The sequence below is a fragment of the Puma concolor genome, chromosome C1, assembly GCF_028749965.1.
Source record: "Puma concolor isolate L17-30 chromosome C1, mPumCon1.1.hap2, whole genome shotgun sequence".
Taxonomy (NCBI): Eukaryota; Metazoa; Chordata; class Mammalia; order Carnivora; family Felidae; genus Puma; species Puma concolor.
In genome coordinates this window covers 107,656,285-107,671,583 of record NC_141674.1, presented here as the reverse complement: position 1 = coordinate 107,671,583, position 15,299 = coordinate 107,656,285, and the positions used below count along the sequence as shown (strand labels likewise).

At 46.1% G+C, this 15,299-nt stretch overlaps 1 protein-coding gene and 1 long non-coding RNA gene across 2 annotated transcripts; both read right to left on the bottom strand.

Moving 5' to 3' along the window:
* Positions 1 to 9,165: 9,165 nt before the first annotated feature.
* On the bottom strand, positions 9,166 to 10,735 carry CRCT1 (cysteine rich C-terminal 1). The gene is made up of 2 exons (XM_025912726.2): positions 10,638 to 10,735; positions 9,166 to 9,808 (listed from the first exon to the last, which is right to left on the bottom strand). Exon 2 carries the CDS (start codon positions 9,779 to 9,781, stop codon positions 9,464 to 9,466), a length of 318 nt encoding a protein of 105 aa, XP_025768511.1. The 5' UTR covers positions 9,782 to 9,808; positions 10,638 to 10,735; the 3' UTR covers positions 9,166 to 9,463.
* Positions 10,736 to 13,119: 2,384 nt separating this feature from the next.
* Positions 13,120 to 14,390, bottom strand: LOC147578361 (uncharacterized). Its single transcript, XR_015254248.1, has 2 exons — positions 14,209 to 14,390; positions 13,120 to 13,822 (listed from the first exon to the last, which is right to left on the bottom strand). It is a non-coding gene; the product is annotated as an uncharacterized LOC147578361 (long non-coding RNA).
* Between the last annotated feature and the right edge of the window lie 909 nt (positions 14,391 to 15,299).

Below are 15,299 nucleotides of genomic sequence, written 5' to 3'. Positions count from 1 at the left end.
AAGAAGCTCCAAGTCTTAGAGTGTAAGAAATCAGTCTCCTGTAGCAATGGAATTAAAATCAGTAATTAGTCACTGGGTTTTAGCTTCCCTTTGAGGTTCCCTCAGTCAAGAACCACTGATCCCTCCCCAGGGCATGCTTGACTCTAAGCAAAGCAGAAGTTCTTTCCCTTGATTTCTCATAACACAGACAAGACAACCTAGAACTTTCAAAGAACCAGCTACCAGTTCTGGCAATATTGCTTATTAGAAAACTCTAAAATATTTACTGTTAACCACCTCAAGTTTTAGATAAAATAGAATGAATATCCTTTTGATGCATATCTATGCTTGCAAGAAAGTAAAGAAAAAAAATTCTGAAGTTCCATAATTTAAAGAAGAATTAAAAACCAAAACCAGATTAGGAAGTCCATAAGTGGATATGGCAGCTGCCTGAGAGCAAAGAGATTCACTTTCTAGAGGTTTGAAATCTAAGGTCATAGAGAAAAAGACACAATGTTGGAAGCAAACAAGACACAAGGAAACTTGCCTGCCTTCCTCTGGGCTTATGGTGGGAGTAGAAAGAGAGAATAAACCTTTAAAATTGATAGCCATGAGCATGTGCTTCATATTAGTTTTCCATTAATCTAAAGTATACCACACATGTGGTCTAAGAGTGATTTGTCTTCTACCTTTCTTTGCAACACCTATGGGGTGACACTTACTCTTTTGGTTCAATACCCAGTTCCAGCCATCAATATACAGTCAAAGCAGGGAGAAGAAGGAAGGATGAAGAACAAAAAGGGGAAAGATTATGGGTCTATCCTTTAAAAAAGAATCCCGAAAATACTTCCACTGGCATCACATTGTCCAGAATTGTGTCATATTGTCACACTTAGCTGCAAGGGAGGCTGCAATATTTATTCTGGACACCTATGGCCCCAACTGAAAATTTTGAGTTTTATTAGTGTAGAAAGAAGAAAGAATAGCTAGTGGAATAAGCAGGTGGCACTAAATATATTTTTAAAAGAACCAAAAAGAGAAATCATGAACTGGAAGATAGATACGTTGAAATAATTTAGAAGGCAGTGGTTTCTGGAATATAAAATGTAAAATTTCTACATACATCCAGTAAGAGTTCCTGAAAGAGGAGACAAAAAAAAGAAAAAAAAAGAATGAGTGAGTGAGAAAAATATTTGAAGAGATATTGGCTCTAAATTTTCAAGAATTGGGGCACCGGGGTGGCTCAGTCAGTTGAGCTACTGACTTCAGCTCAGGTCATGATCTCACGGTTTGTGAGTTCAAGCCCTGCATTGGACTCTGTGCTGACAGCTCAGAGCCTGGAGCCTGCTTCAGATTCTGTGTCTCCCTCTCTCTCTGCCTCTCCCCCACTCATGCTCTGTCTCTCTCTGTCTCAGAAATAAATAAACATTAAAAAAATAAAAAATAAAATAAATAAATTTTCAAGAATCAATGAAAGTCATGAATCCTCAGAAACAAATCTCAAGGGAAAATTGTAAAAAACACCAGAAATATGAAACCAATTACCTCAGAAATGACAGGCCAACAGAATCCTTCTCAACCATTAGTGTCAGAAAATAGTAAAAACAAGATCTTCAAAGTAATCCAAGACAACATATGTCAACCTGGAATTCTATATCTAGCTAAACTATCACTGGGTGAGGACCAAATTAAGATATTTTCAGATGAAGATTGGTTTTACTACTAATATAGTAGCTAAAAGAAATACCAAAGTATTTACTTCAGGAAGAAAGAAATTGAATCCAGAAAGAATGACCTGAGGCAGGCAATGGTGAGGAGGGAGGCAGGGAGATGAAATGTGGACAGAAACAAAGAAGCATTGACAGTATAAAATAGTAGAAGTAATGATGGCAATGAATGTAATGCAAAATGAGGACAATTAGAGTGCAATTAGAGGACAATTAGGTATTTAACTGTTCCAGAGTGTGTAAGTGTAAAGAACTGTCTAGCAGATGTGGAACTGAGTCCTGATCCCACAATAGGTGACTTATTCCCACCATAGGTAGGTGTGGATTAAGATTTTCAACTCCAGTGCCCTCTGGCACTACAGGATAGATTTCTTAATAGATCCCTTACTTCCAAACTTCCTGCCCATTTTCTGTTGAGGATTAAAGATAATGGTGGCCTAGACAAAAAGAAAAGAGCAGAAAGGAAAGCCACTGGCAAGGAAAAAGCAACATTGCTTGGTGACTGGTTAGATACAAAATCAAGGGAAAGGAAGAAATCAAATATTTCACTGCAGTTGTGAATATAGATGGTGACAGTGGCCCCACCATCTGAAGTAAAGAAATATGAAGGGAGAAAAATAGCTTCCAGGTAGTTATGTTTAATATGAGGTGTGTCTGAGATATCCAAATGAGACCTTTCTATGAGAATTGGAGACTTTTTTATCTGTAATTTGCAGGACATGTCATGGCTGGAGATAAAGATTTTGGAGACATCCAAGTAAAGGAATCATCCAGACTCCATCTTTCTGTCTGAAATCCTGACCAAGAGCCCCACACATATTAGGGCCTCGATAGAAGTGTGAGGAACTAGTGAATTAATAAGATTTCTCTATAGAAAGAGAAAGTCAGATGGCTGTAGGTTGAACTGAAGTTATCAGGTGCAAATGTAGAGTGGAGCTAGGAGAGAGAAGAGAGAAGAAACTGTAAAGAAAAAGTCCAAAGGATCAGAAATCCCTGAGGGAAGGGCAGTGTCATGAAGGGAGGGACAGAAGCTGATCAACAGTGGGAATGCTGCATGAGGGTTAGTGTCCTGGGCCCTTGGGAAAAAACCACCTGGTAACCCTGGAGTGAAGCCATTTAGCATAATGGATGATGAGACAGCATTAGTCAGTGAGATTAAAAAAGATATGTAAACACAAGATACAACAATAAATGGCACTCTTTGAAATTTGGGGAAGACAGTAGAAGATAGTTGAGCGTGATAGCTAGAGGTGAAGATAATGCCCCATTTTTAAGCCAAGATAACTTTAGTATGTTTGCAAACAGGGGAGAGAACTAATGAGCCCCCAAATGTCAAGGTTCATCATGACTTCAGGATAAAGTTCCAGCAGCCATGGGTAGTTGTACAAGGCCCTGCCTTATCTATTCCCTGACCAGCTGTATAATCTCACCTGCCCAGACTTCCTTGAGCTCCAGCCATGCCAAACTCTTTGCTACAAAACACATGCTCACCTCTCTGGCCCTTGCACGTAAAGTTGTTTACTCTAACTTAAACATTTTTTCCCATCCTCTCAGCCTGGAAAACTCCTACACATTCTTCAGGTCCAAACTGAAGCAGTACCTTTTGCGAATCCCTCAGCAGAATGAACATTTCTGCTTCTGTGGTGCAAATTTCATGTGCTGACATTAAGCACTTATCACATTACGCTGTAATGTGATATTTGACTCCCTCTCCCACTACTGGAAATTGAGTTACTTGCTTATATTATACAGTACCTAGCATATTGTAAGTGGCCAATAAATTTTTAATTAATGAAAGACTGCAGTTATTAGTGAACAAAATCACTGAGAGGAGGGGGATAGAGGAAGGAGTTAATGTCTAACTTTTGGGTGCACATAATCACATTTAATACACATTAAAAATAGCCTTTGAAGACTGAAAATTAAGTTTCTAAACATGCAGAGTTGAGATAACTACATTACTGGCAAAGATATATTCTTTTTTTAAATATTTATTTTGGGGAGAGTACAAGCGGGGAAGGGGCAGAGAGAGGGGTACAGAGGATCCAAAATGGGCTCTGCACAGACAGGCTAACAGCAGCAAGCCCGTTGTGGGGCTTGAACTCAGGAACCACAAGATCATGACCTAAACCAAAGTGGGACGCTCAACCCACTGAGCCACCCAGGTGCCCCTAGTATATTCTTAGGAATGATATATACCATTAAGTGAGATACATTAGAAGCCATAGCTCTTGCCCTGATGCAGTGTCTGTAAGAGAAGAGGAGATACTTGCTTTTCCGGGATGGACACATTCTGAGGCAAGTTGACATACTTGGGATTTATCAGAGCCAAATCATTGTGATCTGCTACAATGTCATTCACAGAAGAGAGGATGTTGTCCTTAGTCACTATGAATGCCAGTTTTCCTGTTCAACCTGTTCCACCTGGTCCAGATGAAACTGCTATCCCGCCAGATGGAATCTTACCATAACTGTTCAATCCTTTAAAGATGCCAAGATGGATCTTGCAATGGGAGGGAAGTCCCGTGTGACTAACCTGATCTAGATGACATCCTTTAGCTTCTGAAACTCTGCCCTGTTGTGGCTCCCCTCCACCTGGATTTCTAGAACTTCTTACCTTAAAACAGACTTAAAGACTGTCTAGTCCAAATCTTGACTAATTTCTCTGACTTCATCACTTTTGCCCTCTTCATTTGGAACTCAACCTCTTCTGAACTGCTCAATTTCTCCCTCAACTCAACTCTTGACTTTCAGTGTTGCCCATTCATTCATTCACTCACTCACTCACTTAGCACATATTTATTGAGTGTTTTCAATGTCCCAGTCCCTTTTTTTCATGCTGAGTTTGCTCCAATGAACATGACAGACTAGGTCTGTGTTCTCTCAATAATTTTCACTGTTTAGGTGGGACCACATCTATTCCCAAGGATTTTGTTCACCTCTGTTTGGCTTATTACTATATGTTTACCTCAGTTTTCAAGGATTCTATGCTTACAGCTCCAGCCTCACATCCTGTGTCTTGTCAGTATCTCAAACTCAACATGTCCTGGACCAAACTTACCCTCTTCCTCCCATACCACTCCTGACTTTCTGCTTTGTCAATGATACCATCATTTCCCTGTCACTAGGCACAAGACCCCAGAGACACCCTAACCACTTACTCTTCTTTGGTCCCAATACATCACCCAATTCTGTCTCTTTTTCTTCCTTCCAGACAAATGCTTTCCACATCTGTCATATCCTTTTCTTACACACTGCCATGTACTGAGTTTGTGTCCTCATTTCAAGCCAGACCTATTGCACGTTCCCACAGATACAATATTCTATATTCTCTCTATTCACTTCTCCCTCTAGAGCATCCTAGTCAGTGCTGCCTAATTAATTTTAGGGTCATGTCAGAGAATACTTTAAGGGTTATGTAGACCAGCTGCTATCTTTCTAAAGTACTTCTTTCAAAGCCATTTTCCTACCATCACACTATAAATATGTACAGTCTCAACTCCTTTGTTTGTCGCTCAAAACCACCTATGAGCTGGCTTCGTCCCTCCTTCTCTGAGAATGTGTCCTGATAGTCTTTCTACACCACCACCTCCCCCTTGGATCTCCTTTCTCCTTCTTCTGTTCAAACTTGAAATTATTCCCCTGCTTCCCAGAAATTCATACCATAGCTCAGTGTTCAGAATATTGGCTTACAGATGGACATATCCAGTATAAACCCTGTTCTGCCAGTTATAAGATGTGCAACAACCTTAGAATGGTTACCTAACAGCTGTGTGTCTCAACTTTCTTATCAACAAAATGTAGGGGGAAACTTAGCTGTGGAATAATTGTGAGGATTAAGTGAAATAATGCCCAGATCACAACATATGATCCATCTCAGTATCAAATCTGTGTGCCCACCAGCTGGAATTCTGAGCGACTTCCCTAGTAGTGAAAGTCTTTAATGGACCCATGTAACTGAGTACCCCTCAAACACTGTAGCCTCAGGCTTTCCTGCTCTGTGCAATGGCTCCCACATTTTCTGCTCATATAGTACTTCCTCAGAAAGGCCTTCTCTGGTCTTTACCTAAAATCCCCATGCACCTCCATTTAATGTCTATACTCCATCTTCTTTATTTTCATCATAGCACTTTTCACCATGTGAAATAATCTTTCCTTCTCACTTTCTTGTCTGTCTTTACCCTAGAAGGTGAGTCCCCATGGCACATCCACACAGGCAGGCTCATAGGTGGATCTACATGGATAGGGTCCCCACGGAAGGCCCACATGGGCAGGCCCACAGGAGTGAGTCCACATAGGCAGGGTCCACACAGGTGAGTCCCCATGGCAGGTCCACATGGACAGATTCACATGGCAGGGTCCACACAGGTCCACATGGTTTCATTGTTTGTCTGCCCCCAGCACATGAACAGCATCTGACACATTTGAGTAAATGAACCAAAGAATCCCAGCCTCTCTGAAGTGCCCCCATCCTCAGACCCAGCTCAGATCCCTCCTCCCACAAGTTCTCGTGAATAACCCAGTCTACAGTCATTTGCCTCATGTGAAGCTCTGTGACAAATCCTTGTCTAAATTCAGTCGAATCCCTATAGCCATTGTCTATGCCATGTTCAGCTTACGATGCTTCTTATGTTATTTAGTCAGCATTCGAATATGAAGTCATTTCTTGTACATGATGTTATCATTCATACCTTATATGATTATTTAGCATATTTCCTGAATCAGACTACAAATTCCTTGAGGCCAAGACATACTCTTGCTATCTCCCAGACTAGTCTGGCACAACACTTTACATGTGATGCACTAACAAGCATTCATTTATTTATTGACCTCTAATAGGTACCTGGCATAGTTTGGGATGCTAAGGATGCACTGTCCCTAAATAATTAATTGGGGGACGTTATTCAATTATCTCAATGTGTAGGTTAAAAAGAAGTGGCTCTTGGCTCTCTTCTTGGAAGGCATTAGAAGGCCTGTCCAGAGACTGTCACTTGTTGGATGAATAACCTCAGATGGGTCACGAACTCTTGGAGACGGGCCTGTTAAACAGAGATGTATCTTACAGAATCATAAAAGAGATAAGTAATAACACCTTATAAGCTGCTAATTTCTATGTAAACAGCTGTCGTTACTATTACCATTATAATAACACAATTTTGGCTGAAACTGAAGCCCTTGTTACTGTCTTATCCACAGATAATAAGACATCTGACTCTGGCTGTCACCGTGTACTGAGTGACAACTTTGGGTAGGACCTCACAACGCCGAAGGCCAGCATCCCAGCCTGAGTTTCCGGGGGGGGGCTGCTGCCACCTCACAGGGAGCACCTGCAGGGCACTATGGCTTTCCCTGCTGCCAGAAGTTAGAAAAGGCTGGGGGGCTGTGAGTACAGGGCTCCAGACCATCCAGAGCAGCTCCCCATGTTTCTATAATAAAACTATTGGGGCGCCTGGGTGGCGCAGTCGGTTAAGCGTCCGACTTCAGCCAGGTCACGATCTCACGGTCCGTGAGTTCGAGCCCCGCGTCAGGCTCTGGGCTGATGGCTCGGAGCCTGGAGCCTGTTTCCGATTCTGTGTCTCCCTCTCTCTCTGCCCCTCCCCCGTTCATGCTCTGTCTCTCTCTGTCCCAAAAAAAAAAAAAAAAAAAAAAAAAAAAAAAACGTTAAAAAAAACTATTATTCGAATGTCCAAATCTCTGTCATCAAACCCCCTTGATGTAGCCTGCTGGGACCAGGGATACGTGAGCTTGGCAGTACTACCACCCACAGCCAGGCATTTGATCCTTACAAATATGCCTCAGGTACAAAGCTGTGTACTCCCATCCATTCAGATGCACATGTCTCTCAGTAAGTCCCTGCCTTTCTTCCCCCAAACTCGGGCCTCAGCTTCCTGTGCAAGGATCAGCTCCCACCTTCAGTCTGGCTGCACTCTGTCTATTCTGAGTGTTCCCTTCCCACCTCGCCCATCCACTGAGGCCTGGGGTTTGTTGCTACAACACACATCAAGGATATGGGAAGGGCAGGTCCACAAGTGATACCATCTGTAAACAGTTTCCACGAGTCACCCTCCACTGAGAATCACAGAATCTCAGAGTGGAAGCAGGAGCCCCTCCCACCCAGAGCAGGGCTGTCCTTCAGAGGCTTCCCAATGGGGGTCATTGGCTCCACTCTAAATATCCTGGATGAATCAATGAACCATCTCTGACCTCACCTCTGAGCAAATACTTTTGCTGGGTGGATGCCATGACAGAGCGTGCTAGTCATGGGGCTACCGATGGAGCGGTACCAAGAAGCCAAGCTTCAATTTTCCATGAGTGCAGTGCGGGTGTGTCCATAGAGGCCTGAGTGTGCCTTCCCCTGGATGACAGTGACTTCGAAGGCAGTAGATTATGATGCTGCATCTGAAAACACAGACTTCGAAATCAGACAGGTACTGGTTCAAATCTCATCTCCCTCACTCACCTTCAAGGGGCCTTGGACATTCACTAGCTGTGTGACTTTGGCCAAGTCACTGAAACTCTCTGAACCCATTTTCTCAGATTTAAAAAATGGAGGAAATGAAGTCTACATTTTGAGATTATCACAGGGATTAGATGAGACAATATATGGAAAGTGCCTAGCCCTGTGCCTAAAACAAAGGAAGTGGTAGCTATTGTTCCTATCATTACGACCATTATTATCACCTTCTCCATTTCGAACCAGTCAACACCTGCAGAGGATGTCTTTCTTCTTGTTTCCTCTTTCCTGAAATGAGTGGATAAAATCAATGCCCACAGATGTGGGTTTCAGACCTCAGGATGACCCCACCACCACCATCACAACCACCTCTAGAGAATGACAACCCCATGTTTCTGAGCATGCCCATCCCCCACCCCACAGAGTCCCAAATGTCCATGGCTCCTGGTGGGGCCTCAGCTGCATGGATGAGGCCTGGAGAGAGAGCTTCCCAGGCCCCTGGAAGTTTCCACTTGAAAAAGTTTCCCCATCCAGCAAGGAAAGTAGTGGGTCTATGATCCTGTGTGGCTTGCCTGATTCCAAAGCCTCAGAGAATTGCAGACCCAAACCAAGGCTCTGGAAGGTTTCAGGAACCAGGCAGAGCAGTTAGGAGCATAAGCCCTGGAATGGGGCACCCAGTCTTCATCATGCACTGGCTGAAAGATTCTGAGCAAGTTACTTATCCTCAGTTTCTCTTATGTAAAATGGGGTAGCAGCACCTACCTCACTGAGTCATTGTGAGAATGCCATGAGGTCATGCATGTCACGTCAAGTCCTTATAACACTGCCTGGCTCCACCGTGATTTCTGCTATCATAATTAAGTACCAGAAAGCCACTCTTGTTCAGGCATGAATTTGACTTTTCTCCCTTTCACGCATGCCAAGCCCAGGGCTAAGTGAAAGGTAGTGGTTGGGGTAACAGAACATGATAATAAACACACAAAAGAAAGAATAGGAAATAAAGTGTTCTCAGGAGGTAGCAGCTTTATTACGACATGGATATTTATTAAGCACCTACTGTGTGCAAGCCCCTGCTGACAGTAGGCTCCATTATCCCACCCATGGCATTTAGGTTCCCGGGGAGGATAATCACACGGGGGGTCAGAGTGTTCGGTGGGGCTGTGAACAGGGTAGCTCTCGGAATATCCGGTGCAGGTAGGTTGACAAGCGGAACACTCCGACCCAGCCCCGTGCGAGAGCACAGCGAAGTGACAGGCGGCGGGACTCCACGGGGGGCGGGGAACCGCAGGGCTCAGCAGGGGCCTCAGCAGCCTCCGCAGCAGCCTTGGCGCTGGGCATTGCTGGAGCTCTGTGACCTCTGGCTGCCACCCCCGCAGCAGCCGCAGCACCCACTCCGGCGCTGTCGGCGGCGCCTCCTGGGGAAGCAGCCGCAACCGCCGGAGCCACAGCAGCCCCCGGAGCCGCAGCAGCCGCCGGAGCCGCAGCAGCCCTCCCCGCAGTCGCAGCAGGAGGATGAGGCTGCGGGCACAGGGCCGGGAACCGGAGCCGGACACGGAGAGGGACCCTGGGCAGACCCCTTGGAAAAGCCTTTGGCGGAAGCCGTGCTCTGCTGGGAGGACATGGTGAGGCTCAGCTAGTCACGGTGAACCTGAAAGACGAGAAGAAGCCTTTTACAGGCGAGCAGGCCTTTTCCTCCCAACTAGTGAACTCAGGGCTTTAGCGCTCTGGCTCTGTGAGCGAGCAAGCCTGGCCCGGTGCAGGGGAGAAAAGAGTGGAACAAACACACCCCAGCCAGGTGTTTCCAGTGAGTTAAATGGGCATAGGGCAAAGAAACAGTCTGCGGAGTCAGCGGGCTTCCATTGTCTCCAACTAAAATGAAGACCACCCGTGTTCTCCACAGTGGAAACTAAAGAGGATGTAGTGGCAACTTATCTGCACGACCCAGTCCAAACTCTTCCTTTGGCTCTTTTCACTTCCCAACCCCCACTTCTCTGTGGCCACAGACCTCCAAGTGCTGTTCCCACAGTTATCAGCATCGTGTAAACACTCCATCAGTTAGAAAATGCCTAAATCACACGTGAGGACCTGCTACCTGGGTCTAAAGAATCAGCAAATACCAGAAGCATGTCCTGGTCATCATCCCTGCCTATGCCTCTCATTCTCCACAAGCACAGGAACAAGAGTGTGCCCGGATGCATTGTGGTGTAGAGGATGGAAATATATCCCACTCCAGGGAGCCAAAGACCTGGATTCTAGCCACATTCTGCTACAGACGTGCTAAGTAACCTTGCAGAAGTCACCATCCCATCGGGCCTCCATGACCTCACTGGTACCATGAGAGGGTGTCTCAGTTGAAGCCTAAGGCACTTTCCAGGGCTCTCTTTCCACATCTACCTGCTGGCTGTGCTCTGTCTTCTCCTGCCCTCTGCCTTCAACTCTTCCAGAGCTCCTCCCCCAAGTCCCTCTTGGAGACTTACCAGACCCTAGCTCCACAGGAAGACTCTCTCAGTTCTCCACCTGGAATGGGGCACCTGCTAGGCAGTGGACTGAGCAGTGTCCAGCCAGAGAACCTTTTATAAGATTGTAGTCAGGCACTGCCTCTTGGGAGGGGCCCATTTCCCAATAGACATGGTCAGCTGATGCTCACATCCCAGAGACATTCATCACTCAGGTAGCACCGTAGGTGGTGCACATGGGCATTCAAGTCACTTCACAGAGGTGCCAGGATTGCTGTGGTGTGTTTACTTTCCAAACAAGAGACTGTCCATGGCTGGGAGGGCTGTGTGTGCTAAGGGAAGGCATAGGGGCTCAAGTGAGGTGGGGTCTGGGGCCTCTCTTTGGGACCTGTTCTCTTTGCCCTCTTCCGCAAAGTACATGCACACACACACACACACACACACACACACAGTCCCCCGTTCTCACACCCATCTCTGTGTAGTCATTTACTTGGTTTTGGTAGTTTACTTACTTTATTATCTTGCTTTGCAAAGGTCTTTGCTCCTTAAATCAGGCCACAGGCTATGTGAAAAGCCTACTGAGCTTCACGTAGAAGCTTCCAGAGCACACTAAGTGAAGATGATGGTGGGGATATGCCTATGAGAATCCCAGTGGCAATTTCGCTCTGTCACTGGAAACAGGATGAAAAACCCAGGCCAAGCTATGGAACCATTAAGACCAGACAAGCTGTGATTGTAGTCAGGTTGTCATATCCCCATACAGCCCTGGAGGCCTAAGAGAAAAATGTGTGCAGAACTCTGGCCCAATTGCAAAATGCTAAGCCAACCTGTGGGACTCGTTGCCTCTTACTCCCTAACCCTACCAAAATCCTTCTGAAAGTAGGTTCTCCTTGGGGCACTAGCCAATGGAAAAAGGAAGGAAGGAAGGGAGGGAGGAAGGGAGGGAGACAGGGAGGAAGGAAGGAAGGAAAGAAGGGAGGAAGGGAGGGAGGGAGGGAGGAAAGAAAAGAAGGAGGGAGAGAGGGAGGGAGGAAGGGAGGAAGGGAGGGAGGGAGGAAGGAAGGAAGGGAGGGAGGGAGGGAGGGAGGAAGGCAGGAAGGAAAGAAGGAAGGGAGGGAGGAAGGAAGGAAGGAAGGAAAGAAGGAAGGGAAGAAGGGAGAGAGGGAGGGAAGACAGGCCAGTCCTTTCCCAAGGTCCAAAGTGTCCATGAAAAATGGTGCTCTTAGAATAACTAAGTTTTAAGAACAGGGACAATTTGGAGGTCAACTGGCTTCAGAACTTCTTAATCAATGCAAGCATCCACAACCATAAAAATGAGATAAAAGGGAAACCAAAGACTAAGAATTCAAGAGTTGGTGGTGAGAGATAGGTTGGAGGTGAGTGAGCTGGGTATGGCATGGTGGAACAGACAAGAAAAGGTAAGTCATGAAAGATATCATTTCATTTAACATGCCTTTAGATCCTGATTAACAGGTTGCATGTACTCAGGGGTACCTGTTGATGAGTACAGGTGAGACATCCCAAAAGGTGAGGTCACATTAGACTAGAGAAGGAAGTAATGAAGTAACAAGGCCTCTGGAGACAGGATCTCTTCTGGAAGTGATGTGGGTAAGTGTACAGTTGCTATATGGATTTGCTGTACCATCATGTGCTAACTTACTTCCCCCATCACCGTTAACTCCTATCAGAGGAAAAGGTAATTTTTCTGGTCTATAAAAGGCTGATTTGGGATTGTCATTCCTATTGTAAACTTTCTGAGTATCTCCCAAAGGAATCAGCCTATTTCTGAAGAAAATGGAAAACTCACCACAGTGGCTATAAAGCCCCCCTGTTCCCCCTCCCCCCTCACCACACACACACTGACCACATGGAGACAGTTTTCGGCAGACAAGGACATCCTTCTTGCTTCTCTGCTCAGACCCATACTCAGGCTTTCTGGATCCAGGGAAAATGGGCTCAGACCTTTCATACCTGCCTCCTAAACTCACCTCCCCAAAATTAACTCACCCTGCAAGCTCTTCTTTCTGGTAACTGATGGGAGCACCTGGGCTTATAATCACCAGAAAAGTAAAGGGTATTTATTTAATGGAGCCCAGAATGAGCACATTAGGCGAACTTACCCCCACACCTAGGAGATAAAGTCTTCTTTAAACTATCACCCACGCTTGAAGGAAACCCACCCAGAGTAGGTCATCTCACTGTGACCTTTCTGGGTACGACCATTCTTCACTCTGAAAGCCCATTTCTGACTCCCCTCATGCAAAGCTTGTGTCAGGGTGACTGTCTCAGACATGATTCTTTCCTACAAGCTTAAAGTTTCCTAATTCACAGCATGAAAGGTGATAATTGTTTCCCAGAGGTCTCAGAAGCTTCAGGGCCAAAATCTTCTTCCCAAACTGAATTGTAAAGTATTCACTTGCACTTAAGAGAACAGCAGAGGAGAGGGCTTGATGGAGGAGGTAAGTGGGAGAGGTGAACAAGACATGATCAGGAGGCCGTGACATCAGGAATAAAAAGCTTTATTGTACAGAGGAAGCAGCTTCATAACTGGACTCCAACACCAAGTCCCCCAAAGATCTGTGTCCAAGAGGGAATCAGGCTAGTGAACGTTAGAGGTTAAACCTCAAGACCTCACAGTCGTGGACTGGACATGGGTGGGACGAAGAGGGAAACCCAGAACATTTCAGAAGCCCTTCCATCCTTGCCTTCTGTTCTTCCAAATGGAGGAAGAGAAGTCTCAGACTGGGTGGGTCTCCGGCACTTTGGCTCCTCCAGTGCTGTTCTTCAGTGATCCTTGGGGCCCGGGGTCAGCAGCAGCCCCCAGAGCAGCAGCTGGAGCCCCCAGAGCTGTGGCAGCAGCTGGAGCCTCCAGAATGGCCACCACCACCACCACCACAACAGTCAGAGCTCTGGTGTCGGTGTCGAAGAGATCGGCGGGGCCTGTGGTGGCTCAGGCAGCAGCCCCCACCCCCGGAGCTGCAGCAGCCCCCGCCCCCGGAGCTGGAGCCACAGCAGGAAACTGGAGGTAGGCAAGGGGCTGGACACTTAGGGGGGCACTTGGGGGGGCACTTGGGAGGGCACTTGGGGGGGCACTTGGGGGGGCACTTGGGAGGGCACTTGGGGGGGCACTTGGGGGGGCACTTGGGAGGGGGCTGGCACTGCTGCTGGTTCTGCTGGCAGGACATCTTGGCAGGAACTGAATGAGGCTGAAAAACAATATGGCATTTCAAGTTCAACCAGCCCAAAGTAACTTCCCCACATTTAAAACTGAACTATGAATTCAGGAAATTCCATCTTTATGATGATCACATTTTTAAACCCAATCTCCCAAAATCAATTATAAGAAATATGCAAAAAGGTTTCAACCTGAGAACTCCATAATTTCAAAATGAATTCCTTATAGTTTCAAAAAGACACCAATCTTTCTTTCCCTTCCCCTACCTTCCGCCCTCCCTCTCCAACAGAATCCTCCCATCCAAATCCTCTTTTCTCCTTGTCTTTCTGAAGACTGTCCTCAGCCTCCACCAAGGGCTGCACTCTGCCTGAAACACCAGCACCAAGAGTCCCTCCTGGTCCTCGAGATGCACTTTACCTGGCTCAAGCACTGGAGATCACCCAGGATTCAGGTGGACTGAGGTGCTGTTAGAAGCTTCCACCTTTTATATAGGTTCAGCTCTGACCTGGTATCAGGAGGTGTGGACCAAGTGCGGGATGCTAATAGCATCTTTCACAAGGGGCACGTGTGACTACCCTCCCTTCACATCCCAGGGACCCAAGTCCTCCCTCCATAAGCATGTCAACTATTACCTTGTCGGGAAGCTCCCCTGAGAATTTCAGGCCACTAGGATAGTGATGGTGCTTTGTGGATTGCACACCACATGTTAGCCTCACAGGCAGCTCTGCTATGCTCCCTGTTTCCTGAGCTGGGTCAGTGGACTTCTAGACCTCAGGGATGAAGAGAAGGTCTCTCTTCTCTTTGGTTTGAAAATGGAAGGAAAAATTCCCAAGATGGAAATCAAATAGCTCTTTTTAGAATAAGATTTAGAGATCCAGAATAAAATGCCAGGCCCAAGCCAATGATCTAATGTGGCTTTTTCATTCTTAGATGGTGCCATAACCCAGACTAAGAATGCTTGATATCTCAGTGATGTCATTTTAGTCAGATCTAACGCAGATGGTGTGGGTGGTTGGGCTTCTCTCCTTACCTGAACTTGGCACACCAAGAGAACTCTCAAATAGCACTGGTTCAGCACTAACAATCCCTTTGAAAGGGTAGAAGAAGTCTAGGAATGGGGTGGGGGGTGCTTCTGGGTGGCTCAGTCGGTTAAGCGTCCAATTTGGGCTCAGGTCATAATCTCACACCTTGGGAGTTTGAGCCCTGCATCAGGCTCTGTGCTGACAGCTCAGAGCCTGGAGCCTGCTTTGGATTCTGTGTCTCCCTCTCTCTCTGCTCCTCCCCTGCTCACTCTGTCTTTCTCTCTCTCTCAAAAAAAATGAACATTAAAAAAATTTTTTTTAAAAAAGAAGTCTAGGAATGACTTCTTTTTCCACATATGGTTCTAAATATATGGTTCTAAATAAGACATCTTTGGACAGCCCAAGGTGAGGTGGCAAGGACCGGGTGTATGCTGAGGGTGGAAGAAGGGAACTAGACTCATGGAGGTTGCCAGAACTGAGGCATCA